Raw genomic sequence first — 27,078 nt, 5'->3', positions numbered from 1 at the left:
TAAAAATCAGAAAATAAATACTTGATAAAAGTGTGTGTGTGTGTGTGTGTGTGTGTGTGACAGAGTGGTTACAGGATTACGTAGACCCAACGTAGCTCAAGTATTCAATGAGGCCTCACTGGAAGCACATACACTTGGTAAAGATGGGTATAAAGGGAGCCGCTGAAGTACTTAGACACTAAAGAACCCCCAGCTATGTCACGGACAGTGCTATGAGTAAGCTGTAGGCTCCCAGACCTGAGTGTCCCAAGGTTGCATTGACCTAGAGAACTAATTCATACGACCGTGGACACTCTGGAGACAAGGTGAATGATATGGACCAGATGAATAAATGTGGACAGAGAAAAGCCCAAGTAAGTGATTCCAGCAGTGGGAACTGAGCTGAGCTCAAGTCCTTGGGGGAGTCAGCAGTCCTCTGAGTGTGTCAGTCCTTTGATGTGTGCACTCAGTGGTCACATGGCGGGTCAGTATGAGTGTTGCCTCTCAGTGTCAGGTGACCTCTCCCTCACAGGATCTAGGTGGGACGTTTGTACCCTTCCCTCAGTCTGGAACAGCTGGTAGGTTCTCGGGCCTGGTTTATCTGACATTTTCCTATTCACGTGTGCCCAAATGTCCAAGTTTACTTTGACATCTTCTAGGCAGACCCCCTTACACTTTCAGGAATAAGCCATTCATCAGTTTGTGCTTCGTGGGCAGCAATAGGCAGGGACCTGGTTTTACATGGGCAACAAGGCATTCCAGTGGAGCCAAACGCTGCTTGTAAAATGGAGTCTCCTTGGACAAGGCACAATGAGGAAACCACTCTCTGTGATATGGAGTTACTCAGAGCAGAACACGGCCTAGTTGCCTTTCTATGTGCCTATCTATCATGTTTCTCTCACCTACCTTACATCTACCTATCTAAATCCTGTCATCTGCCTATCTTCTACCTATCTACCTACCTACTTGTATGAGATTACATCAACATATAAATAATGGTGTCCGGTTGTCTAAGGGACGCCAATGGAAACCCCACAGAAACACTGATAGGATTTTTCACCAGCTCAAAGGAAAATCACAGTAAAATTCTTGATCTTAAGGAAGATAATTAACTTCAACATCCCTGTGTTCCAAGCCACCTGAGACCATCTAGATAATATATTTCCTGTGATTTAAGTGTGCAGCCAGAAGTACAGTCAGGATTTTAGTTGTAACCAGTGAGATTAAAAGATCTTGTCCTGTGGGGATTTATCGTTTCAATCTACAGAAGTTATTTTAACCACGTTTCCCAGACAGAGGGAAAGAGGAAGGAACCAGGAGGGAACAGGAGAGAAGAGAGGAATGGGAACAGGGTGGGACTCTGCCTAGAGAGGGAAACCTCAGCTGGAAGCTGGTGCAGTTGTAACAGATAACCCACACTGTCCAATAGAGACTGTGTTTCCATTCTCTCATACCTGAGAACCTGTCTTCCTGTGTGGGCATGTTTTCTGTTGTCTTTCCTGCTATCCTCTGGCTGGGTAACCTCACTCACTAGGGGTGTTTTATGCAAATGCAAGATTGGGCAGAACCAGCAGCCAAAGATCTCCAGATTCATTTCTGAATTGTCCTGAAACCCAGAGACACAGCCTTGCTTATTTTCTCCAACCAGAAAAAAAGTCTTAAAGTTTAAAAAAGGTAAGATTCTATCTTCTCCTTTATGCTCTGAGCAAATAATGTCAAATGGAGGGAAACAGGTTTGGAGAGAGTCCCATCTTTCCCTCTGCCCTTGACAGCCACACTTAGCACAGCAAGCTTTGATCAACGGTGGACCACGCATGGGTGTGTGGAAAGGCAGGCACAGTGGAATGAAGCAGACAGCATTCTGGGCATCAGGGAGTAGACTGTAAACAGTCCCTGCTGTGTCTGCAGCAGCCTGAATTTTATGTTTAATTTTTAAAGCTGTTTTCTTTTCTTTTTTCTTTCGTTTTTTTTTTTTTTTTTTTTTTTTTTTCTTAGATAGATGGACAGACAGGAAGAGATAGACTCAGCATGGCTGTGGATGTCAGAGGGCAGCTTCTGGAGTTGCTTCTCTCCTTCTGCCTTTCTCATCTCCCACCTTGTCGAGCAGGCTCTTCTCTCCGCTTTTCTCATGCTCTCCAGATTCCATGCAACTCACCCATCCCCACCTACCTGCTACAGGAATGTTGCTGTTACGGATGCATGCCACCATGTTTTGTTTTGTTTTTTAATGTAGATTCAAGATATTGGACTGGGGTCATCAGGCTTATGTAGCTAGTGTCAGTACTCACATATCTGTGTGTCTCACCAAGCTCAGGCTGAGCAGCTCTTTTCTGGGAACTTACACCAGGCAAAGCCACCTCCTCCTGAGCTGCAGCACAGGAAGGGGCCAGTTGGTGGAAGCAAAGCTGGAATTTATTTAAAGGGATTTAAGCATCAGGGTGAATAGAAAGGAGACACTCAAAGAGAGAATGAGACCCACTCAAGAACATAGGGTGGTCCTCAACGTCTCTATTTAGGGTCTCTTTGGGATCCATACTCACAGTCCTTGGTGGCATCTGAAGCTCGTCTCAGTGTTAGGATGCTAAATGAGACTACAGGGGGATCCTGAGACTCACTGGATCAGATTCCAGCTGATCAAGTAAACCACAGGGCCTCTGGGAATCCAGGGAAGTTATTTTTGCTGCAAATAAAAGTTTGTGATCTGATTTGTGAGATTCCCAGAAAATATATAGGAAACAAATAAGACCAACTGGAAGATCAGACGTGTTCTTGCTTAAGCATGGCATCGCTATTTCAACACTCTTTAATTTTGTTTGTTTTTTGTTTTATGGGTATGAGTTCTTTGCCTGCACGTCTGTCTGTGCACCAAATATGTGACCGGTGACCAAGGAGGTCAAAAGATGGTATTAAATCCCTGAGAACTGGAGTTGCAGATGGTTGGGAGCCACGGTGTAGATGCTAGAAACCTGGCCCGTTTTCTCTGCAAGAGCAGCTAGTACTCTTAAACACTGACCCAATCTCCAGCCCCAATTTGAACTTTCCAATTTGAAAATATTTCTGTATGAGGGAATATATCTGTCTCCAAGAAGGCAATTTCTGGGCACATTTTTGTTAACTGTATTTGGACAGCATGACTCTCAGCTGTCAATTGAGTTCAGCCACACTCCCAAGTGAGCGTTCCTTTCTTTTCCATGGGCAAGACTTTCCTGCCTCAGCACCACCCACTGTGTCATAGCTGTTACAGCACAGACAACGCATTGCACAAACGAGCATGGTTTACACCGGTCCATAGCCGGCGCCAGTAACTACAGAACACGGGCTTTATATTGTTCATAACACCCAATAACTATCAAATGGGTCACGGGTGACTACTTTCACAGTGCTACAATTTGGATTGCTTTTACCATGTTCTTTAAGGTTTATTTTATTTTCGTATGTGGCTATGGATAGGCACGCACACATGCACAAGCCCTCAAGGGCGTTCATATGAGTGCAGTGCCCACAGAGACCAGAAGAGGGCGTCAGATCCCCTGAATCTGGTGTTGGAAGTGGCTGTGAGCGGTTTAAAGGGCACGCTGAATGGAACTCATCCTCTGCAAGAACACCTAGTGTTCTGAACTGCCTGCCTTTCTCCTTAGCCCTGGAATATACCGCTCTCACCTGTAAAACGTGTGCTGTGAAACAAGATGTTCTGATGCCAGCAGCAACCTCGTGCGTCCCTGATTTACCGTATTCTGAACACAGGGCTCTCCATTCTGTAGTTTTCCCACGGGGAAGTGATGATCTAAAACAGACCACTGAAACGTTTCCCCTCTGCTAAGTGAAGTATGACTATAATGTAAAGTGGCCTTTGCTGACACGGAACTCACTGAGGTCTCCGGACATAGGAGATCATCTCTTGTGCTAGATATTCTCTCCGGGTAGGTCCTCCCCATGGTGGAATGGACACACTGTGCAAGGCACTGAGATGCTGCAACCTGAAGGCCTTACTCAGTCTGTACCCTTGTCCTGAACTGTGCCCATGTTAAGTAATGATCGATCTTCAGCTGCTTCTCCTCAGAGAACATTTCTGCTCTCCTATTTATCTAGGCCTCATGTAGGGGGGGTTGATACTCAAAGCCTCCTGGCACCACAGTGTAAGCTTTGGGTGTAGCTGTGGTATCTAATCTGTGTCCGGGGTCTCATTAAAATGTCACCTGGCAGGTGAGCAATGTCCCCAATCTCAGGTTCCTTCTCTTTAATAAAGATAATTATCACCTGCTTTGCAGAGGTCTGTGACAATCAAACAAGATAGCAAGTAAACACCTAGCAGCTGCCTGGCCAGATGGATGTGAGAGGCCCTGAAAGGCTCTGTGCTGGGATAGCTTTGCTGCCACTGGTTCAAGAGGCTGGGGCAGCAGTGATTGCACCTGTGTGCTTTCCACATCCACTTTATCCAGAAAGCTGAGGATGGGTTTGAAGCTGAATGGGCAAGCATAGGAGGTAATTCAGCCCAGGTTCCTATCCGGCGTTCCACACTCCCCTTGTAATGACACGTTTGGTGGCCCGTGTTCCTTCACTTGCATGCAACATTGATGCACTCCTCTCCAAACGATGCTTGTCATGTAATAAGGCAAATGAACTTGACTGGAGAAGACAGGGAGTGAGAACAAAGGAGGAGAATCATTGGGACCTCACACCTGCAGCTGCTGGTCCTCCCTGACCAGCCTCTCCCTTGCATAGGACCAGGTGCCCTTTATGGCACCAGTCTGAGTACAGTCAAACTATTTGCATCAGACTTTAGCAGGCATATATATGTGTCCCAGACCACATGACAGCCTGGTAGCAGCAACCTCTTTATATATACATACATATATATGTAATTTTTATTAATTACATTTTATTCACTTTGTATTCCAGCTGTAGCCCCTTCTCTCACCCTCCCAATCCCACACTTCCTCCCTCTTCTCTTCCCTGCCCTTCCCCCAGTCCACTCATAGGGGATGTCCTCCTCCCCTTCCATTTGACCCTAGCCTATCAGGTCGATACTCCAACCAAGGACCATGCATGGAGATAACCTAGAATCCCTGCACCAATGTAGCCCATGGCAGCTGTCTCTAAGTGGGTTCCCTAGTAAGGGGAACAGGGACTGTCTCTGAACTCAGTGACTAGCTCTTTGATTACCTCCCCTGAAGGGTCCGGGCAGCCTTAGCAACAACCTCTTATACATGCACATATATGACCTTTCTCCTCTTTTCCTTGCCCTTCCTGCCTCCACTCGTGCACTGCATTCATGTGCACTGCTGATCTCTCAAAGAGGATGACATTTCCCAACAGTAAGTTCCCAATGCTGGTGGCTCAAGTCTTCATTTCAGTCCTTCAAGAAAATAATTGCAGTATATTTATGTTGCAGGAGCCAAGGAGAGGCCTCAGTGCTGCCTAAAGGTAAACAGTAGAGGCAGGCTGGGGTAAGGGTTCGGCCTCATACAGAGCTTGTAGCCTAGGGAATCAATACTGATCAAGAGCTGCTAGAAATATAATAATGGACACAGAAGAATCAGGCTGGATTGGGACAGCCATTTCTCTTGACACCATCCAAACTACATCACGTAGGAGTGGTTTCATTTGTAAGGCAACCACTTTTCTTGTAAGCAGCTCTGACACCCAGCATCTACAAGGCTGACAGCATGAGCTGGGTGTGTGAGAGTGTAGACCTGTGTGCGTGAGGATGAGAGGAATAAACATGCAGATACACAGCCTTCTCTGGCCAGCTTCCTTCTTGATTCAAGCATGGTTCTCAGTACTGCATCCACAGCATTGCCAAATGAGTTACCTAGCACCTGTCTTCAGATAAAGGCTCAGTTCCAAGAGCTCACACTGCTAAAGGAGCAAAAGGACTCGTGCCGTGGTCCTCTGATATCCACACTTAAATTTCTGTTGTGATAAACATCACAATTAAAAGCAATTTAGGAGATGAAAGTGTTTATTTGGCTCACACTTCCAAGTGACAGTCCTTCACTGAGGAAAGTTAGGGCAAGAATTCAAGGCAGGTTCCTGGTAACAAGAACCATGGAGGAATGACACTTACTGATCGACTCTCTGCTCTCTCAGTCTCTTACCCAGTTAGTCCCTTATATAGCCCACGACCACCTGCCTAAGGATGTTGCCACCCACAGTGGGCTATGCCCTTCTGCGCCAACTAATAATAATCAAGATAAGCCCTCACGGACTGGACCAGCCTGATGAGACAATTGCTCAACTAAGGACTTTGTGGGCTGTGTCAAATTGACGTTGATGCTACCTAGGACAAGTAGAATATGGCACCACACAAGAATGAATGTAGTAGGTTTTCTTTTCTTTTTAAATTGGCAGGTTAGTTAAATTTGCCTCCATTGTTTTTCTTTAATTATTATTATTTCGTAAATAGCAGTATTTGGGGCCTGAACCACAAAACTTTGGTGAAGTTTTATTAATTTTATTAAATAACATTAAATCAAAATTAATGTGGTGGGAGAATGGAACAGAATTTGAAACTCTTTATAGGAGAATAATGAATGTCTAAATGAGTGACCCTAAGATGCTCTTTTTGAGAAAGTATTTACAGGAGAATTTCTGAGAGGGGCTTTATGAAGAAATAGCAGAGATTGAAGAGCTGTGATGAACAGGTGGCAGTCTGGGATGTAAACCACTGATGAGACATGTGTCACACATCTTCTCTTTGCACATTTCCTACCATCAATGAAGAAAATGGAAACCCTAAAAAAATGCCTTCATCTTGAGCAACTAAGAATTTGAAGGTAAGTTGTCTTCAAGTGCAACAGGCACATATGCCTTTATGCACCCATCTATGTGTGAACTCATACATGGGCATATGCATACACGAACACACAACCACACCGATGCACATGATAAAAACATATGCAGATACATACATACATATATAATTGTATGTACAGGCACATACATGCACATTTGCACACATTCACTGCCTTCATGCATACAAATATATACTCTTATATACAAACAGACATATATACATATATGAATATGCATGCACACATATACATACATATACAAACATATATGTACACATACACATATGCGCACATATATATGCACATGCATAAATGCATTTGTGCCTGTTTGTACACTGAGCTTCCATAAACACTAGGATAAAAAATGGTCATTAGACTCAATCCATAAGAGCGCAGACAACAACATACTTATTAAACTAATAGCCTTCTTTTAATGCTAATAACATATCTGCCTCAACATGGCAGAACTGATGCATTGCATCATGAGGAGAGGGACTCGCTGCTCTGTAAAGTGTTCTCTGGTTTATAACCCATTTTACTTCTTGCCAATGTCTGTGGGATCCTGCCATTAGTAAATCTCCTTTAAAAGCGCTGCGGTTGGAGAAGTCTCCATTAGTGGCACTACTTGAGCCCACCTCCTGTGCGGCCCAGTGCTCTGAGCGCTGACTGCAGTGTTACTGTGTGGTGTGTTAAAGTTTTTGTGTGTGTGTGTGTCATCTGTTAATGATGACATCACCATCCAAGATATAAAATTCCTTATTTTTGTGCTTGTTCTAACCACTGGTAGGAAAACTACCTACCATATGTAGTGATCGGACCATCAAGATAACACAAGTCTGCAGGAGTCTGACGAGTGAGACTTGATAAATTCACTATGTCCACTAGACATAAAGCTAAACATTCTGCTGTGTGATTCTGAGCCATGGGAAAGCTTAAAATAAAAACTGAGGGTTCTTAGGTCACAGATACCTCTGGTAGGAAGGACACTGGCAAAAGGCCAGTCATGGGCAGGAAATACTGAAGGGAACATGCTCAGCCGCTGGTGTCTGGACTGTGTAGGGTTAGGTGTTGTCTTCTGGTGGGATTCAAGTCTGCTTCATGTTACAGTGCCATGTCCTTTGGCTCAGTCATCCTTAGTGAACCCCTGAGACTGATGATAGACTCTTTTTTTTTTACAGTTTTTTTTATTTAACTTTTATTAATTACACTTTATTCATTTTGTATCCCCCCATAAGTCCCTCCCTCCTCCCCTCCTGGTCCCACCCTCCCCCCCTTTCTGCATGCATGCCCCTCCCCAAGTCTACTGATAGGGAAGGTCCTGCTCTCCTTCTTTCTGATCTTAGTCTATCAGTTCTCATCAGAAAGTGGCTGCATTGTCAGGGTTCTAGGTTATCTCCATGGATAGTCCTTGGTTGGAGTATGAGTCTCTGGGAAGTTCCCTGTGTTCAAATTTTCTTATTCTGTTGCTCTCCTTGTGGAGTTCCCGTCCTCTCCAGCTCTTACTATTTCCCACTTAGACTCTTAAAGTAAAAGTCACAGTCTCTGACAACAAAGTTGGTGCACTTCAAGGTCGTAGAGCTATAGGCAACGAGGTACAAGCATAGCGCAATATGTAGTAAGGAGCCAAAGCCGAGACTTCAATCGGGACCAGTTAGGACAGTGGAGCTTCATGTCTGCCTGTTGGAACTCATCAGCAGTTCTTACTGCAGAAAAATAGAAGGTGGCTTCTATCCTGAGGAAGCAGCCTCACTCTGAGGGACCTCTGTGTGAACGAAATATTCAGTGACTGGTTGCAAACTGGTTGTGGAGCTATCACAACCTGGTGGCCATGAGAAAGGTTTGTATTTGAAGGTCTTGAAAAACACTGTGTGACCATTTTGATTCTGAGCTGGGCTATATGAGTGCAGAGACTACAGGGTGATTTCCAGTATCCTGCTTCGATACTCTCTACCTCATCCCCTTGACACAGGATCTCACACAGAACCTGGGGCAAGGCTGTCAGCAAGAGAGCTGCAGGCATCCTCCCCTCCTCACCCCCTTAGAGCAAACTCAGACCCTCCTGGTTTCCCAGAAAGAGCTCTGACCCATGAATGCAGCATCTTCTGCTCCTCCTAACCAATGGTTCTAATGTGCAACCACCACCTTTTTGTTTCCAAAAATGTTCCTGTACTTATAAAGGAAAAACACATTGAGCAATTGTTCCATATGTCTCTGCTTTCCACTATGCCTGGTAGCTGTGTGTTCGGTCAGATCTGTCCTTCGAGAGCTGTTAACATAGACAGTATTTTTGAACATTCCTCTTGGAGGAAACAGAGAAGAAGTAAATTTGGGTGGAGGCATCGTTTGGTGATGTCTATATGTCTTGGTGATGAGTTGGGATTCTGGTCAGATGCATTAATAACAATGGCCTTTTCAGAACACCATGACCCTGTCCCATTCCCTGGAGCCAAGTCAGGAGTGTGGCTGTTGGGCAGGGCTGATTCAATTTCGGGTCTTGGAAATTTATAAAGGATTATTAATATGAAAGGAACTATAGAAACAGATGCTGAAAAACATTTACTGAAGTAAATCAGAAATTGGATTCTGAATCATGGGACAAGCAGAGAGGGGGCACTGGGAATTGTGAATGAATAGAAGAGATGAAGCCCAGGATCTTCCTGCTGAAGGCTGGGGGTCAGGGAGTGGCAGGCTCTGAGCGTTTAGAAGGAATTCAAAAGTATTAGATTTACCTTTTAATACAAGAGGGTAAGTTCCCTATTTTTTAAGTTCTTATTTTATATGTGAAGGGCTCTGGCCCTTTTAGAGTTATTAAGTAGCTTTCTCTAACAGGGCAAGCTGAGTTTTGAAAGCAGACATTTGGCCTCAGACCCTGGGCTTCTAGTGAGCTCAGTAGATAAACAGCACAGCAGACAGTCTGAAAACACGCTGCTCCTACAAATCTTTTCTTAAAGTTGTTGAATTAGTTTCTGTCCCTGTGACCATGAGAACCTAGCACAGTATAGATTATCAGAAGGGAAGAAGAGGCATTGGTAGGAGCAGAGAGGTCCCTGCCAAACCCTGGGGCAAGCCCTAGGTGGGGTCAGGTGAGGTGGTTACCTTGGGAGTACAGAGCCTCCTCCAGGTGACTGACTCTATCAATTTAACAGTTTTGCCTGGAGCCACCTCACAGGACAGGTACTTGACAGAAAGCTGTGCTCTTTAGGAAAGCTCAAAATCTTTCTGGTAGAAGTAACCCTGAGCAAGCCACATAGACGCTGTTTAGTCCAGTGTCACCACAAGAAACCAACACGGCTTCCTTTTCAAGGATGTTTTCCAGCTGGACCTTTCAATGAAGTTAGTATTGAACAAGCCATTCAGAAACAGCCCCATCTCAGCACCAGCAACTTGCTAATCCATGCACCAGAAAGCTCAAATCCAAAAGGGACAAAGAAAATATCTCTAGAAAAACGTCTATGGTTTAGAGAATCCTGCCTTGCATCTGAAGCTACACTGTGAAAACCTTTTCAATAAGCTTCAAGACAAACATCTTTCTTTGGCTTGTTTGGGCAAAGTTTAATCCCCGGTTTATTTAAAATAATACAAATAATAAAAGAAGATGACAGGGCACAGACCCAGACTAACTTAAGCTTCAGGAGCGGAGCATGAGAAGCCACTGTCTCCACGTTATACTTAAAACACCAACTTTGGTTGCTGGTGGTGATATACACCTTTAATTCTAGCACTCTGGAGGCAGGTCAGGCCAATCTCTGTGACTTCGAGGCCAGCCAGGTATACAAAATGAGTTCCAGGACAAGTAGGGCCACACACAGCAAACCCCTGTCTTGAGAAACAAAAATGAGCTAGAGAGATGGCTCATTGGTTAAGAGCACTGGTTGCTTGTCCAGAGGTCCTGAGTTCAATTGCCAGCAACCACATGGTGGCTCACATCTCTCTATAATGAGATCTGGTGCCCTCTTCTGGCATGCAGGTATACATGCAGATAGAGTACTCATCTACATAAAATATAAATAAATAAATCTTTAAAAAAAAGAGAAGCAAAAATGAAAACAACAAAATATCAAAAGATGAAGAAATTTTCAAGTGAACTTGCTGTCACCGGGACCCAATGTGCTAAATCAGGGTTTAACAGAACTATTTAACAGTTTAAAGCTATTACTATTAGTTATATATGACTTAACGTGTCTAATGGATTCATGCCAGTAGCAGGCTGCATTTGAGGAGAATTAGAGCCTCCAACTTTACACACAGCGCAAGGCCAATTGCCACAACCCATCTGATATCTTCCCACCATCCACTGCATCTTACACCATCACTGACTTTCAAGTTGCTTGACAACACAATGTGACAGTTCATTTGCTCCTGACTAGAAACGCTGTGGCAGCACTCAGTTTAGAAGAAGGAAACCTGGAGACTCAGTGGCTCCTTCTGCAGTCACATCTTCCAGTTCTTTACTTTGGGGTTGGTGGATACCTATTGCAAAGATGCACGCTCTTTCTCAATGCTACGACTAAAGCATGAAAAGAAGCTGTAGCTGCAATGACAATAAAACCATAGGATGCAGTTTTTTACCGTCAGGTTAGAGACAGACCTTCTCAATTACTTTAGAGAAACTTCCAAAAACCCCTCTGTCCTGCTCTAAGAACTACATAGCCCTCAGCCCAAGTAGCTTGTAATACAGAGGCAGAGGCAAGTTTTTTAATTCTCTCATATTTTATACCCCAACCTCCCCTTCTAAACCCTCTCCAGTCATGACCTCTTCTTCTACTCCAACCCATTTCTCTTCCATTTCCCTTCAGAAAAAGGCAGGCCTGCCAGGGACATCAACCAAACATGGCAGGTTGCAATAAAACTGGGCACTTTCCCACATATTAAGGCAGGATAAGGCAACCCAGTAGGAGGAAAAGGTTCTCACAGGCAGGCAACAGAGTCACAGACAGACCCTGATCCTACCTGTCAGTCCCACAAGAAGACCAAGCTACACAACCATAACATATACCCAGCAGGCCTATGTCAGACCCATGTGGGTTCCCTGGTTGTTGGTTCAGTCTCAGTGAACCCCTATGAGTCCATATTTGTTGATTTTGTGGGTTTTCCTGTGGTGTCTTTGACTCTCCTCATTCCTACAATCCTTCCTCCCCTTGTTTTGCAGGATTCCTCAAACTCTACCTAATGTTTGGCTCTGGGTCTCTACATCTGTTTCCATTGGTTGGTGTATGAAGGCTGTCTGATGACAATTGGGCAAGGCATCAATCTACGAGGTATAGCAGAATATCATTAGGAACCATTTCACTGCGGTTTTTGTTTTGTTTTCCCCGACATGTTTGGTTCTATCCTAGGTCTCTGGGCCATCTAGTTTCTGGTTTCTGGCCTTCCAGGCAGTGTCAAGAGTAGGTAGCCTCTTTGTCTCTTAAAATAGGTAATATGATTGGGAACAAAAGGCAAAATAAGCTAGAAACTATGACTTTACAGTCTCATTATGTAGCCAAGCCTGGCCTGGAAGTTGAAATCTTCTTACCTCAGGCTCGTTCTTGGAATGACAAGTATATGCTTCTATATCTAGCTGCATAAGTGTCTCCAATGACCAACACCCTCCAGCTCACATGCCTAGCCAGGTTTGCCTTGAACAGTGAATATGCTGACTGGCATTTTGCCTACGGCTCCTCGTTTATTTTCTACCTGATTTGAATATTACTCAACAAATACTGTGTACTCAGCTTGCCTGGCAGGATTATGTCAAGCTTCTCAGCTGGGTTGTGGGAGGTTGGAATTGGAACTCTAGCTTCTTGGAATTTGAGAAATGTCCATTTACAAGGTCTTTCAGTGAGCCTAAAATGTATTGAGCCATGAGTGGTGGAACTCAACAGAAACTCAGTACCTTTGGGATTTGAGGTAGGAGGATAATGGGTTCCAAGCTATCATGACCATATCAACAACAACAACAAAAAGCTATCACTATCATGCAAGAAACTTTAAAAGTAAGTATATTTCTGTGTTGTATGCTCACGTGTATACATGTATCAGTGAGTGGCTTGTGCTTATGTCTGTAGTAGTTACTAGTTCTGCCCAGGTGAACTGTGAAAAGCAAATTTTCATTAAAAAATATTCCAGTTGATTCATAAACACTTTAAACATGGATGCAATGGCATGTTTCGATCTCTGACTGACTTCCCCATTTGTTTACTTCATGGACAACACTCCATGCCTTGAACCCTCAGTTATGAAATGGGTTACTGTGTGGCAGGCTTACTGTGAGCACTGCCTGCCTAGGCAAGAAGAAAAACATTTTGAACCTGGTTAGCCTTCCTTATATGATTACGGACAGTACCTATTCTGGCACCTTTCCAAGCTTGCCAGTTAGATTTCCTGCCTCCATTTTGAAGCTAGGTATTGGTTGATCTGTTCACTCCCTATGCTTTCTAAGTACTAGGAGTGCAACTGTGAGTTTGAAGCTCCCAAGCCCTGCAGCTCCCATGCAGCCAGATCAACAATGAATGAGTGTATAGTTAGAGGGGGTTGGTTTTGGTTTTGTTTCTTTCCAGTGGGAACAATGCTTCACATGAAGAGGAGAAAGTTATGCAAACAATTTCTGCATGAGTCAGATCAATAAGTCAACTGTTCACAACAGGGCTGAAGACATCTTACATATGCAGAATCCTTCCAGTGCACATGACAACACCACAATGTATTTCACCTCTCTTCCTCGACACACACAGAATGATGGCGACCAAGAACAGGATGCTTGCATGGACCACATCACACTGCTCCTTGAACAGAGCACTTCCCAGAGGAAGGATTAGAAAGAAGCAAGTTCCCATTATTCAACAATACAAAAGTAATAAATATCCAAACTGTTTAGAATTAAAGGTAGTAATTAAACCCTGCTCATCCTTAAAGCTGGAACAGAAGTGTGTGTCTACAGCAGCGGACAAACAGAACAGGCATTCCCCTCTGACTGCTTCAGTCTCACAGAGTCTGTGACCCAGCATCACTGTTCTTTTGCCAAGGGAGTTGGAGACAGCCCACCATAGCCTCCTGCCTTCACACTCACTGTTACCATTTAGTAGTGGCCACTGGGGACAGCCCACTATAGCTTCTGGGCCTCATACTCATTAGATTAGAGCTGTGTGACCTTGCCTGAGTCCCTCATTTGCAAAAGTGGACATAGCGCATGAGCCCTCTGGAAAGTGGCACACATCTCTAGATGGGATGAGATGGGGCTGTGCTGGCCGCTTTCTGACAGTACATCCATTGTCCCATGTAAAGTGATACATTACAGGGTCCCATCAGACATTTCAACCCAGGGTCTACCACAGATACCTCTCAGTACTTAGGATTAAATGATCCAAAGTGAGCATGAATTGCTGTAAGCATATTGGAGAGTTAGTGTTAATTTATATAAATTATTACGTAACTGCAGGACTCACATATTGTATTTCTACACTAAACCATATAGGAATAGAGTCTATTGCCTTAAAAAAAAACTGCATTTTGTTTCCTTATCACATGCAACAACTATCTGAAGAAATAAGCATTGATTTTTGGCTCTTTGGAGATAAGCCGATTAGCGTAATGCCCTCTGAGTTGCTCTTGCTAATGTAGGACGGTGTGTCTTCTTTCAAGTAGCAATGATAGCTGGCCACAGACCTAGTTTCCTAATGTAATTTTCCCTTCTGGGTCTCATTCATCATTGTGGAAAGAAAAACTATATGTCAGAAACCTTAGAAGAATAATGAAAATACTAAAATTATTTCAATAGTAAAATTATACAACATTACACTGAAATGACAGTTTTGTTGGCTCTGAGACTTCATTCGTTCTGTGGGGTCTGCCATTCCTGGCACTGTTACTGGATTCTTCAGTTGTCCTTTCACGGAGGGGTGGATGGATCTTCCGTTTCTGGTCAAAGTGCTGCCACCCAAAGCCTCCATTGCTGTGCTTTGCTTAAGCCTTCAGGTAACCAGCCACCTGTTCACACAGCCTGGGAAAGAGGATCTCAACCTTTTCTCTTCGGATTCCAACTTCCAAATTTGGGAAGTGACATGTATTTGCAGACCCTCTGCTGATGCTCACCCTGTATTTGTCCATCGTCTAGCTTTGGGGAAAAATAAAGCACTCAGCCAAGGCAATTTAACTTAAAACTCCTGGGACCTAATCTTCCTAATATGACCAGCCTTTGGCCAAGCTTTGCAGTGGTGTAGAAGAGCTGCATTATGGCGGGACAAGCATGGGTCAGGACACTGACTTAGAAGTAGATTCTTAAACTTATAATTAGCTTCATAGCAAAGTATATTGAGATGGGATGGGAAAAATAAAGGAAAAGATAACAAAAACAGATTTACTTAAAGTAAAATTCTGATGTATATTGATGATTATTAATGTTTAATATTAAGTTTTTAGTTAAACTGCACTTATTCCTAAACCAGCTGTATACCCAAATCACCACATAGAGACTAGGATTTATTTAATTAATAAATTAAATAAATTTTAATTTATTTAGAGCACAATGCTGGGCAGTAATTACTCAGTCCTAAACCTCCAGGCTTGCATAGCTTCCTCCCATTCAGAGTTCCCACATTTGCTTTTTATTCATATCTTAGGTCTGGTTTATTTCTCCTGATGTTTCCAGGTCCTCTCCTCTCAAATCTCTCCTCCGACCTCCTTTTCTTCCTCCTCTCTGGACCAGGATGTCCCACCCTATCCTCTCTATCGTCAGCATTGGCTGGTTGTTTTAATTGGCAGTACAGAGAACAAATGGCAGCATGTTTACACAAACTTATTCTAAGCATCACAATGCAATGTCTGGATTGAAGCCAGGGAATAGGGTAGAGAAATCAGCATTTGCATGAACAAGGGTAAATGGTATATATACCACAAGGATATTATACCAACAGATGTCTCTATATAAGTTGCCAGCCTTGAATTTGAATATGCCTAGAACATAAGTATATAGGTGTGTGGTTGTGGTTGCTGTGTCTGTATACCTTGGGGTATGTGTGATGTGTGAGTATATTCCTGGTATATATCTGGTGTGTGTATTTATGACAGGTGTATATACATGTGATGTCCCTGTGACTGGTGTAGATATATGCTTAGTATGTTTATATATTAGCCTATTGTGTGTTCATGCCCCACAGTACCACTACCCAGCTTTCTCAGAAGCCATCAGTCTCAGCCTTGGCACTCCTGCCTGAGATGTTGTGCATCCTTGGAGGAGGTGGCTCAGTGTGAGGGCTCAGGTTCCTGACAATAACATGCCAATGTCCTTCAAGGGGATCCGTTTGCCAACATTTAGAGTCCGAAGCTAAATCAGATAATGTTATTACATCCTCATTTTCTTTTATCACCATAATATATAATATTAACTTTAGCTCATGTAAAACAAAATACAGCTAATTTTTAGAATTATTTGTATAAGTGTGTGGGAGAGAGAGTATACTGCGCATGAATGATGATGGCTGATGGTCCCGGACCTGGAGTTACAGGTGGCTTTGACCCATCAGCCCTGGTGCTGGCAACAGCTCTCCTCCGCTGCAAAAATGGTGTGTGCTCTTAACCCCTGAATCATATCTCCAGGCCCCTATTTTTAAATGTTTGCTACAACCCGTTTATGATATTGTACTTTATTCTAGAGCTCGGGCTGCTCTCACACTCACATCGTATCTGCGTTGGCTGTAACCTCCTGGTGATCGTCCTGCCTCAGCCTCTCAACTGCTGGGATTATGTGCAACCACACAGAACACATCATCTTAAAAGTCTTCCCTTTTCTCTCTTGAGACATGGTGTCCCTGTGAAGCCCTGATGGGCTTTGAACTAGCTCAGCCTGGCTTTAAACTTGAAGTAGTTCTCCTGCATCAGGACTTTGTGCTCTAGGTCATATGTCACTATGTCATATGTCACTATTCCCTCTTGAATCTGAAACATAACTTCTCTGATTCACTTGTATATTCTTTCTTTCATCCTTCATTTCTTCCTCCCTCTCTCCTTTCTTCCTTTTTCTTTTCTTTCTTCCTTCCTTTTTCTTTTTGACAGGGTCTTCCTGTGTAGCCTTAGCTGTACTGGAATTTACTATGTAGACCAAGCTGGCCTCTAACACACAGAGATATGCCTGCCTCTGCCTCCCTAAGTGCTTGGATTGAAGGAGTACACCACCACACCCAACTATAAGTTATTTCTTTATTAAAGACTTATTTATTTTCATTTTATGCGTATGGGTGTTTTGCTTGTATGTGTATATGTGCACCGATGTGCAGAGTACTCTCAGGATTGAGATGAGGACTTCAGATCCCCTGGGAGGGAAGATACTGACAGTTGTGATCCAACGTGTGGATCCTGGGAACAGAACCCAGATCCTGTGGAAGAGCAGCCAGTGCTCTTAAATACTCAGCCATCTCTCCAGCCCACCATGGGATTTTCATCTTGCCTTTCCACACTTTTTCCCAAGCGCCTTTGCTAAAGTTCACGCACTATGTCAGTGGGGTGATGGTAGAAAAACTGTAGTAAAACAAACAGAACATTTTATTTGGGGAAAGAGAAATGTCTCCAGTCGCCCTAGAACTGCCGACTGTAAGATGTGAAGTTATTTTATGTATCACAAGGCCAGAGGAGACTCTGCCAAGTAAATCATCTCCTTTTGGCAATATCAAAATTCAAAGAAGCATTTACATCTTTGATTTATCGTAATAAAGTGCTAGAGTTTAACGGTCAGAGCAAGCTTAAAAGGCTGTGTGTTTTTTCCGCAGAGATGTTCTTGTTAAAGGTGGGATTTAGTGCAGGTGATTCCTGGAGCTGTTTCTAAAGCTAATCTATTTTAACGTGACTTTAAATGCGACACATATAAAATTCAGCTTCACCATGAGCAGAACTTGACTCTGATTTCTAGAGAACAAAGCCTGCAGCAGCCATCCTTCCCAAGAACAGAGGAATACCTGAGCATTCAGGATGATGTATCCCTTTTCTGTAATTTTCAGCACCTACCACGGAAGCTCTAACCAGCCAATAGCCCAAAGAACTTCACCTTATCCTGTGAACTCTGTTGATAAGAACACTGTGTGAACATACAAAACTACGGGCTTCCTGCCTTGAACAACTGGCTAAGATCTGTAGATAGACCCAACCGTACCACTTCTGGGTAGATAATCCAAGGACTATGGAGACATTTTGACGGGCATGTTCACTGCCCCACTATTCATAGTAACCACTATTCACAGAAACAGCCTCAAAGCCCATCAAAAGATACACGGAGCTCATATGCTATACAGAGAAATGGTGGCGCATCTTCACTAGGAGAACCACCCAACTGTGCCATTTACAGGAAAATGGGTGGAAGTAATTGGTGAACCTCATGTTAAATGAAATAAGCCAGACTCAGATAAGTATCACATGCTTTGTCTTAGGCGAGGACTGAGTGCATGCATGAGAGTCATGAGCGGAAGAGGTTGAAAGGAGGAGGAAATGGAAGAGGCTGATGTGGGAAAGCATATGAGAGAGAGAGAGAGAGAACAGATAAGAACTACCTGAGAGGATGATGGTGGGGAGGGATTAAAAATAACATACATGAAACATGTCATAACGGGACCCATAATTTGTAGGTTAACTAAAAAGAACTTATAATTGAATTTTCTTATTAACAACTAATGCAGACATTTTTGTGTACTTTTGTGAGGATGTACATATGTGGGTACATGAGAGCATGTGTACCTGTGTGTTTGTGTGTTGACACTGGGTCTTTTCTTAGATGCCTTTATAATGTATTTACTGAGGCAGGGTCTCCTGCTGAATCTGTGCTTGCTTGCTGACTGAGCTCGTATAGCTAGCCAGCTAGTCCCAGAGGTCTCCTGAAATCTCTGCCTCCCAAGTGTTGGAACTACAGGTGTCTGCCACGTTTGCCTGGCTTTTATGTGTGTCCTGGGATCTGAACTGCAGTCCTCAGGCTTGAATTACGAGTGCTTTGGGCCCTGAGGCACCTCCATAGCCCCTAAAGCAGACAACCTAAGGCCTTACCCTTAAGAGACATTCATTCAGCAAGCAAACTGAGCAGTCTCTGAGGTAGATAGATAATGCTGCACTTACCTTTATGGAATGTTTCATTGTATCTAAAACCTACAGACAAACAGATGTCAGATTCTGTTCCACGTTAATATGCCTGTAATTAAAACTCATTCTGGCTCTCTTGGATATAAAATACAAAGGCTGTTAAATGCAAAGGAGATTGTGATGAATACAACAAACTGGCAACATGCTTCTCTGTGGATGTGTCCCTGTCTGCCTGAGTTTCAGTGTGTATGATGGGTACATGGGAAGGACACAAGACCATCTCAGGTCTCAGGCCTCTCTTTCTCCCATTTTTAAAGCAGGATCTTATGTTGTTTGCCGTGGTGTAAACCAACCAGGCCTGTGAGATTTGATCTCACCATGGGAGTGCTGGGATTGCAGGTGTACACTGCCTTATCTGACCTTACCTGGATTCTGGGGATTCAAACAAAGGCTCTACTGGCTAGCCCACTGCATCATCTCTCAGTCACTGCTTTCTTCAGAGGAGTGAAAAGTGTAGAGAAGTAATTCATCTCATTGAATTTAAATATTTAAGTGTTACATTGCTTTAGTTCTCTACAGCATCTGCTTTTTTAAAACATTTTTTTTCCAGTACAGTTTTTGGTTAGCTTCTGGTTTGTGGATTTTTATTTTTATTTTTTATTTTTTGACAGTTAAGAAAAGAGGGATCAGATGTCTGCATCAAAAGAACATGACATGGGCATGACAGCACCATTGCACACAGGAACTCATGGAGGCTGGGACTGCATGCATAAAGCTTGCATATGATAAAGCCAGACTGAATCCCAGTACAAATAAGGGGAGGATTCATGTATTTCCCACCCCTAGCAGCTGATGGCTTCTGGAGAAGAGCAGTCTGTTTTCTTCAGGAGTATGGGCCATGAGAGGCCACCCCTGCTCCAGCAGAAGAAGTGGGGGATAGAAGGACACAGAGGGGACAGGAGACCCACAAGGAGACCCACAAAGCTAAAGTGTTGATTCCTTGAAGCTGCACATGGATGCAGCTAGAGTGAGCCTGACCCAAGCAGCTTGCTCTCTTGGATTCGGGATCAGGATGTGGACTTGGATGTGTTAGGAAGGACTAAGCAGGACCAACCACACTACATGAGATGATGCTCTCCTACTGGAGACTGCTTTACAGAATCTCATCCACACACTTCCTCCACTTTCATGTTTGAGAAGTAGATATGCTTGAGCTTGTTGAATACAATAAGAAAGAGCCACACCCCTGGGTAAGAGGGATATTAGGTAATAATATGTGTGTTACAAAATGAATCCAGAGCTTGGAGCATACAGATGTTCCTGGAGTTGGAAGCTGTGAAAGTCTCCTACTCTGAAAGAAATGAAAGCATATTCTGAAGGAAAATAGTTATGTGTGTCTAATTGCAGTGAACTTATGTTTATGAAGACATTTTCTTATAGAAGCTAGGTTTCCAGAGTAACTTAGAAGGAATAAGATTACCTTTAACTAGGTTATCCTCTGGCATCTCATTTACCTAGTAACCCCCCAGGCGGCAGTAAGTAGGTGATCCCCACTGCCATATGGCCAGCTGGGCACCCTGAGAAGTCTGCTTCCTTCTGTAGGCCAGTGGTCAAAGGGCACTAGATGGATATGAGCCTTTGATTTCCTTCATTTCTTAAAGGAATGAGAGACAAGTACCTTCTAGGTCCTGCATAACACTTCTTACACTTTTTGCAATCTGTGTGTTCTCTGAAGAGAGGCTAGTACATGTGTTGACACTAGAACTTGGGAGGCTTCTGTCTTAGAGCTCTGCTCTACAATACACTTACAGCAACTGTGCGTGGAGGAGAATGGGTAACCCATAGGTTTTATAAATCTGGGCACACGAAGTTTCAATTTCCCAAATGCATTTTTAATAACACGGAAGTCCCCATTTTGTATAAAGGTCTTCATTTTAAATAAAAGGAAAATCAATACTTATATAGAGCCGTAACCTAAAAAGCAAGCTAATTATTTGTGTCAACACAAGCTTTAAAGCTGCCATCAGATTTTCTCTTGATTTATGAGACAGGGTGTTCCCTACTTAAATTGGAACTTTATTACTAACACTTTCTTTCACAATGATTTATTCATTACAGAAATCAATGGGGGTTGCATCTCGTGAAAACCAAGATTTTATTGATAGCCAGGTGAATATGTTGAGATCGGAGCCCAACTCAGAGATGCCTACTCAGGACATAGACTTTCAAAGTTCAAGATTGATGTGTTTTTTAAAAAATTCATCTTGTAGACATCAAAAACGCCCGGATGATGGATAGTGCGAACAAGGTCCTTATTTAATTATAATTAATGGTGGAGGCACCAAATAAAGAATGGGCTCCGTTTTCAACTGCTTTAGAGAAATAATGTGTCCTACATAAATCTGTCATACACTATGAGGCCAATATGTGCAGCAGATACTGCAGATCCATCAAGGGACCTCACGGCTTCTGCTCACAGTCCTATCTTAAAAGTGAGTGTACATCCAAAGCAGCCACAGCTGGGCTGCCCAGCTTGCCAATGGTCCTTATGTTTGCTGTTGGCATGACTGTATGCTATGGGTGAGGAGCAGAGGGCTAAGGAGAAGCCTGATGACCTCACGAAGGAGGAATTCGGAAGTGACAGTTGAAAAGCACAAGAAAAGACAAAAAATGATATCTCATCCTGGTGGCTGCTTTTTAGCTAAGACAAGTTATAAAATTAGAAGAATTTTTTCTTTGTTTTATGTTTGTAATGCCACCCACAAACCTCAACAAGGTGGCAAACCTACAATTTTGTTTTTAACTTTATTTTATGTTTTAAATTGGCTTACAAAGAAATAGGTCTCCAGGTGGATTTTCATGCACATTTTATTTTCATTAATTCCTCCCCACCTCCAGCCCTCATCCTCTGCCCCTTCCTTCCTGTTTATTTTGCTCTATTGTCTTCCATACATTCCTTTTTGACAACCCCATGGGCTCGTTTCTAGTTCTGGCCCTGTAAAAATGTTCAATTCTACCCAGGTATGCATACTTAACAGCCTCTGACTGTCAAAAGTGTGATTTTGAAGTTCTTTTTTTCCTGTCAAAGAAAAGAAAAGAAAGAAAAGAAGAAGAAAAACCATGCCTACACCCGAACCTTTGACAGAAGAGTATTTATAAGGCAGGGTCTAGGCATCTGGTAAATTCTGCATGCATTTGCACTGCTATGATTCTTGGCCAACTGTGTGGACAATCCCTCTGAATGTGTTCAGCTTTAAAAATAAAACAGGGATGTGAGCTCTTTTGTATTCAAACCAGTCAGAGGAAAAGGAGTTGATGAACATCTTCCCCGTGTGACAGCTTAAACAGCATGGGCCTGGGCTTCTCACTGGTGATTTGAGAATAACTTCAGCCAGACACGATATTGGGTGGCTGGTGGGAATCAGGGAAGATGGCATCCCAAGCCACTGCCATATCTCCTCATCTCTGGGATTCTTGGGTTTATTCTGGAACCAGCAACCTGTCTCTCCCTGCAGTTTCCCTTCACTGACGACGGGCTCACCCGCTGGAGCCAGGAAATTAAATGCGGGCCTTTATGCATATCTTACATTAGCCATGGTCCAGTTCAGTATTCCCTGGTGTCATTGGTGATGGCAATGCCCTTATAAGATGAGTGACATCGTGTCTGGATTCACCCTTGGTGGAGGACCTGCTGGTAGATGGTCCGAGGACATGACTTATTTAAAAAAGCTTATGAGCTGATGAACAAGGAGGTGCTTTCATTTACCCACAAAGCATCAGAACTGAACCCATGAACAGGCTGAAGGGTTTCCATATACAGTTGGTCAGCCAGGGCTATGTGGCCTGGTACTTTGGCATTGCTTAAAGACTCTTTTAGATGCTGGTACAAATTTTCCTCATTTCCTCCTCCTCCCTCTCTTCCTCTTCCTTCTCCTCCTCCTTCTCCTCCTTCTTCTCACATTCTTTCTTTCTCACTCCCTATCTCTCTTCCCATTTCCTCACCTTTCCTTTCCCTCTCTGTCTCTTTGTATATACACATACAAATAATTCAAGTGTATATGGTTCACCCTTATAATTTAATTTTATATCATTCAAATGAAATATTTGTTTTAACTATATTTAGTCAGACTTCAATTATATGCAATCGTTATTTAGGAGTACTTTATGCTCTATATATTTGGAAATTTCAGAACTGTAGCTTACATTTTTACAATGTTAAAATTGTATGTATTTCATTTTCCTCCAATTAGGGTATTTCTTATGTCATCTATTCTGGGCCATTTTTAGGCCATATATTATATTTTCCACATTCCTTCCTATTACAAAGACAAATAATGAGGTTTGAGGGATGATACTCAAAACACTTCCCACTGTTGAGAAAATATCCAAAGCTTTAAGAAGGAAGGAGAGGAGGTCCTCCCCTATCAGTGGACTTGGGGAGGGGCATGAGTGAAGAAGGGGGAGGCAGGGTGGGACTGGAAAAGGAGGAGGGAGGGGCTTATGGGGGTATACAAAGTGAATAAAGTGTAATTAATAAAAATAAAAAAGAAAAAAAAAGGTTCTTCAGCGCTTTCCAGGCTGGAAACCATCCCACTTTGTGAGCAGCCTGGGAAAGCCCTAAGGACCAAGTGAGGTCACTTTAAGTCAGAGTCAGTTCCCTCCACTGACGCGGATAAGCACACAGACGCTGCAGAGATTTTCCCACAAGACCTAGTGTCCTCTTCTTCACTCTGTCAGCTCTGTGTTCATGTGACAAGGTCCCTGCCTGCCACCGGGACATTCCCACACTTACTCCATCACAGCAAATGCGAGAAGATAAACAGCCTTAAACACAATACAGCGGAGATAGCTATGGTTACAATAAAGTTTTTGGCTTTGCCTATGACCCAAGGTAAGTGGGACCATAGGATGTTTGTGCTGTAAAAGTCCAGGATGGTAAACTACAGCCTGAGGATAAAGACGGAAATTTATAACACTATGAGGAAAAGCAGTGAGATGGCCCATGACCCCCGTGAGGACCCAGACCAGTGAAAGATAACTCTAGATTCTAGGTCAGGTGACTTCTGTACCTGCACCTTGCCCAAGGCCTGGAGAGCCAGCAATGAGCCCCAGCTGCATGCTCAACTCAGCACCATTCAGATTTTATTTTCTACAAATAAACTTATTCTACTTGACTGAAGAGCAGCAACACAGTAATATATGTGTGACTTCCAGTGCTCTGCAAACTGAGGGAACACAGCCTTGCTGGGAGCCATCTTCTCAAGTTCACATATGATGGAAACACAGAGAGTCCATCTGGGGTGTTTTTGTTTTTATTTTTTTTTAATTATCGAATTCCTTCTCTGATACATCCATACACTTATAAAATTCATTTTCATCGCTCCTCTCTTGCTTTGGTTGCCCTCCCCAAGTCCACCTACACGTACTTACACTCACAGCTTTTTGTTTATGTGTGTGACTTCGAGATGAACCGAGGCTGTATGAGACCACGGGGGAGAGACTCTCCCCTGGAGCTTGGTGAACTCACCAGGGGGCACACAAGTGAACACGGAGTGACATCACCTCTCCCAGCATCTGTCGGGAACCAACAGTTCAGCTGGGAAGGGGCGGGACCCTGTGAGTTCCTCCACAATCCAGAACTTAGAATATGTTATTTTTATTTGTAAGTAAAATATTTTTTCTGTCAGCTACGTATCAATGGAATCCTTTTGCAGTATCAACAAGGATTACCAATGATGAGAAAGTCTCAGGATGCAGGCACAAAGGGTAGGAATCAGATGCTGAAAGAACATTTCAGAACCGTGTTGCTGAAGACAGCTGTGTTTGGCTAAATAATAACATCTTCATTTCAAGGCTCATGACAGGTAAATTACTAAATCTGGTAGTTGTGTTTTTCAAGTAGAAGGGTGTTTTAGGACTAAATGTGTGTCAAGATTCATTTGAATTTTTAAGTACAACCTGTGCACTCGCCCATTTTGAGCATGTAAATAACATGTAAACTCCCATGAATGTCATGTGAAAGGTAAGTACAATGAATGCTAATGTAAATTTGTTAACTAATCCTTTGTCACTCCTCAGTGAAACCAGTTTTGTCACTCCTCAGTAAAACCAGTTATTGCTGCAGAATGTCAGAGGCCTAAAGATCAGTAACCATTGCTGGCCTTTAGTTCCTACATGGCTTCCAAAATTGATTGCCTGTGTGTAAATGGGGACATTTTCAAACAAGTTTCTTTTTCTTTCTTCAGTAATGTCTCAGAGTGTCAGGGTGGAGAAGGACCAGAAGGTCACATGCCATCTATTCATCTATTTATTGATTTTGAATTTTTTGAGTTGGTGCCTTCTTACCTTGGAACTGAGCATTGAACCCCTTGCGCCGATGGTTGCTGTCAGATGTGAAGTGGAGACGGAGCCAGTTCTTGCTGCTGATCACAGGAGATGGGAGGTTCATGCCCGTGAGCCTGAAGAAGAAAAAGAGGAGGAAAATCTCCTTTGAAACCAACAGATGAAATGCCCCTTGGCACCACCACACTGCTTTAAAGTTGGATCACTGATGGCCTCCTGAGACACTTGAAGTAGAGGCTGGTTGTGACATGCCCTTGCATCATAAAATGATTTGGGCAAAACTAGACCACTCTATTCTGGAATGACAGAATGAAAGTAGTGAGAAGGATTTGACATTTCTCATCTGCATCCATGATGGATGCAAGAGAAGATGTGATCTGATCTCTCAAATCCTTCTCTCAGGACCTCGATAATAAAAAAATCATAAATAGAAGAAGGGACTAAGATTATATAGCAGAAGTAGCTTGCAGCTTATCATGTTTGAAAGTAGATTACTTTCCCACAGCTCGCCTGTAGGAGTCACCCTAGGGACTCTTTTCCACCACAGCCAGGAAGAACAGCATTTATGAAAGTGATGAGTGTCAAAGATACTTGAAATAGAATGAAATGAGAATTTACTGAAGGAGTGTATTCATCTCTTAAAAGACTGATATGCGCAGTCTCTCAGAGCTGTTTACAACCTCTCTGCTCTCTGGTACTTAGTTCAGCAGTATTCTACTGCTCACTGCTGAAATGTGGTTTGACTTGCAAGGAGGAAACAATGTTCATGTTGTAAAGACCCTAAGAATCAGAGGGACTGCTGATGTAATCAGCAATGCTGGGGCACAACCTCACTCTACGCCAGAACCTCAGACATACCTCTATATGCTGCTGAGGCCTTACAAAGAACCAGAGTTAGGTCATGATTTGTAAGCTAATTTCACCATCTATAAACCATAGTGTTTCCTCAGTAGCCCCAATGGGTTCCCACCCAACAAGGCTCAGAACTCACAGGCTCCAGGCCCTCACATCTATGGATAATATCTGTGTATAACCTCTGGGCATGGTTTTTTTGGATAGCTTATAATCTAAAAGTTAAGATGACAGGAGTCCTGCTGAATTGTTGAGGGGAAAACAATGAAGAAAATGTTCTTAAATATTCAGTGGAGACACAATTGAAAACATGTTTTGATCTGTGGTTGACTGAAGCTATGGATACAGAGTCAATACAAATGCAAATCAGGGGAACCTGGACCTAAAGTGTTTTTGCTGGTTCTGGGATGAACTGTGGCTGTGCACTGTGTAATTGTTTTGCATTCTGGTTGCCAAATCTAGTTTTGAAATGATGCTGATTGGTGTCACTGGTGTGTGAAGGTTTAGATACATTGTTCCAAAAGTCATCTGTAGTATTCTAGCTATGTGGTAAAATTAAGTACTTTGTCTCCAAACAAGGGGAAGCCAAGGTTTGTCTAAATGAGATATCTCCTCATTTATCTATTCCCTGGGGAAAAGCAGTTTGGGGGACACCTGAGGTCATGTCCGCTATGTCATATGCTCAACGGCAATGGCAAACTTCAAAAATTGCAGGATGGACTTAGAGTTAAAAAGTTCCAACATGATTGCACCCAATCATAAATGTTTATGTCACTGATTTAAATACTCTTCCACCTCCACTTGGATTTCTAAACTACAGTTTAGGCATCTTGACAGGACTGATTCCCAAACAGGATTTATTTCCTCTTCCTTTGCCCAGGAGAGGTTATCTTAGAAGCCCTAGCATCCACATACCTCCAGTAACACTGAGAATACCCAAAGGAAATAGGAAAGGTTGATTGAAAGCTCAGAATCCGTCCAGCTCACCTTCTTTTACCTGTTGAGCTTGATATAATGGAAATAGAAGCCTATTTTGCTTCTGTTTTAAAACATGTTATTAAAATGATTCTAATTCCCA

General features: G+C 43.0%; 1 protein-coding gene across 1 annotated transcript in view; it reads right to left on the bottom strand.

Moving 5' to 3' along the window:
- Csmd1 (CUB and Sushi multiple domains 1) overlaps positions 1-27,078 on the bottom strand; it is a 1,555,059-nt gene that overhangs the window by 551,152 nt on the left and 976,829 nt on the right. The window contains exon 6 of the mRNA XM_055608400.1: positions 25,152-25,264. Within this exon, the coding sequence (XP_055464375.1) occupies positions 25,152-25,264 (113 nt within the window). The remainder of the gene's footprint in view (positions 1-25,151; positions 25,265-27,078) is intronic.

Source organism: Psammomys obesus, unplaced genomic scaffold (assembly GCF_907164565.1).
Source record: "Psammomys obesus unplaced genomic scaffold, mPsaObe1.curated_primary_1811, whole genome shotgun sequence".
Taxonomy (NCBI): domain Eukaryota; kingdom Metazoa; phylum Chordata; class Mammalia; order Rodentia; family Muridae; genus Psammomys; species Psammomys obesus.
Note: the sequence above shows the minus strand (reverse complement) of the source record. Positions and strands in the feature narration are given on the sequence as shown.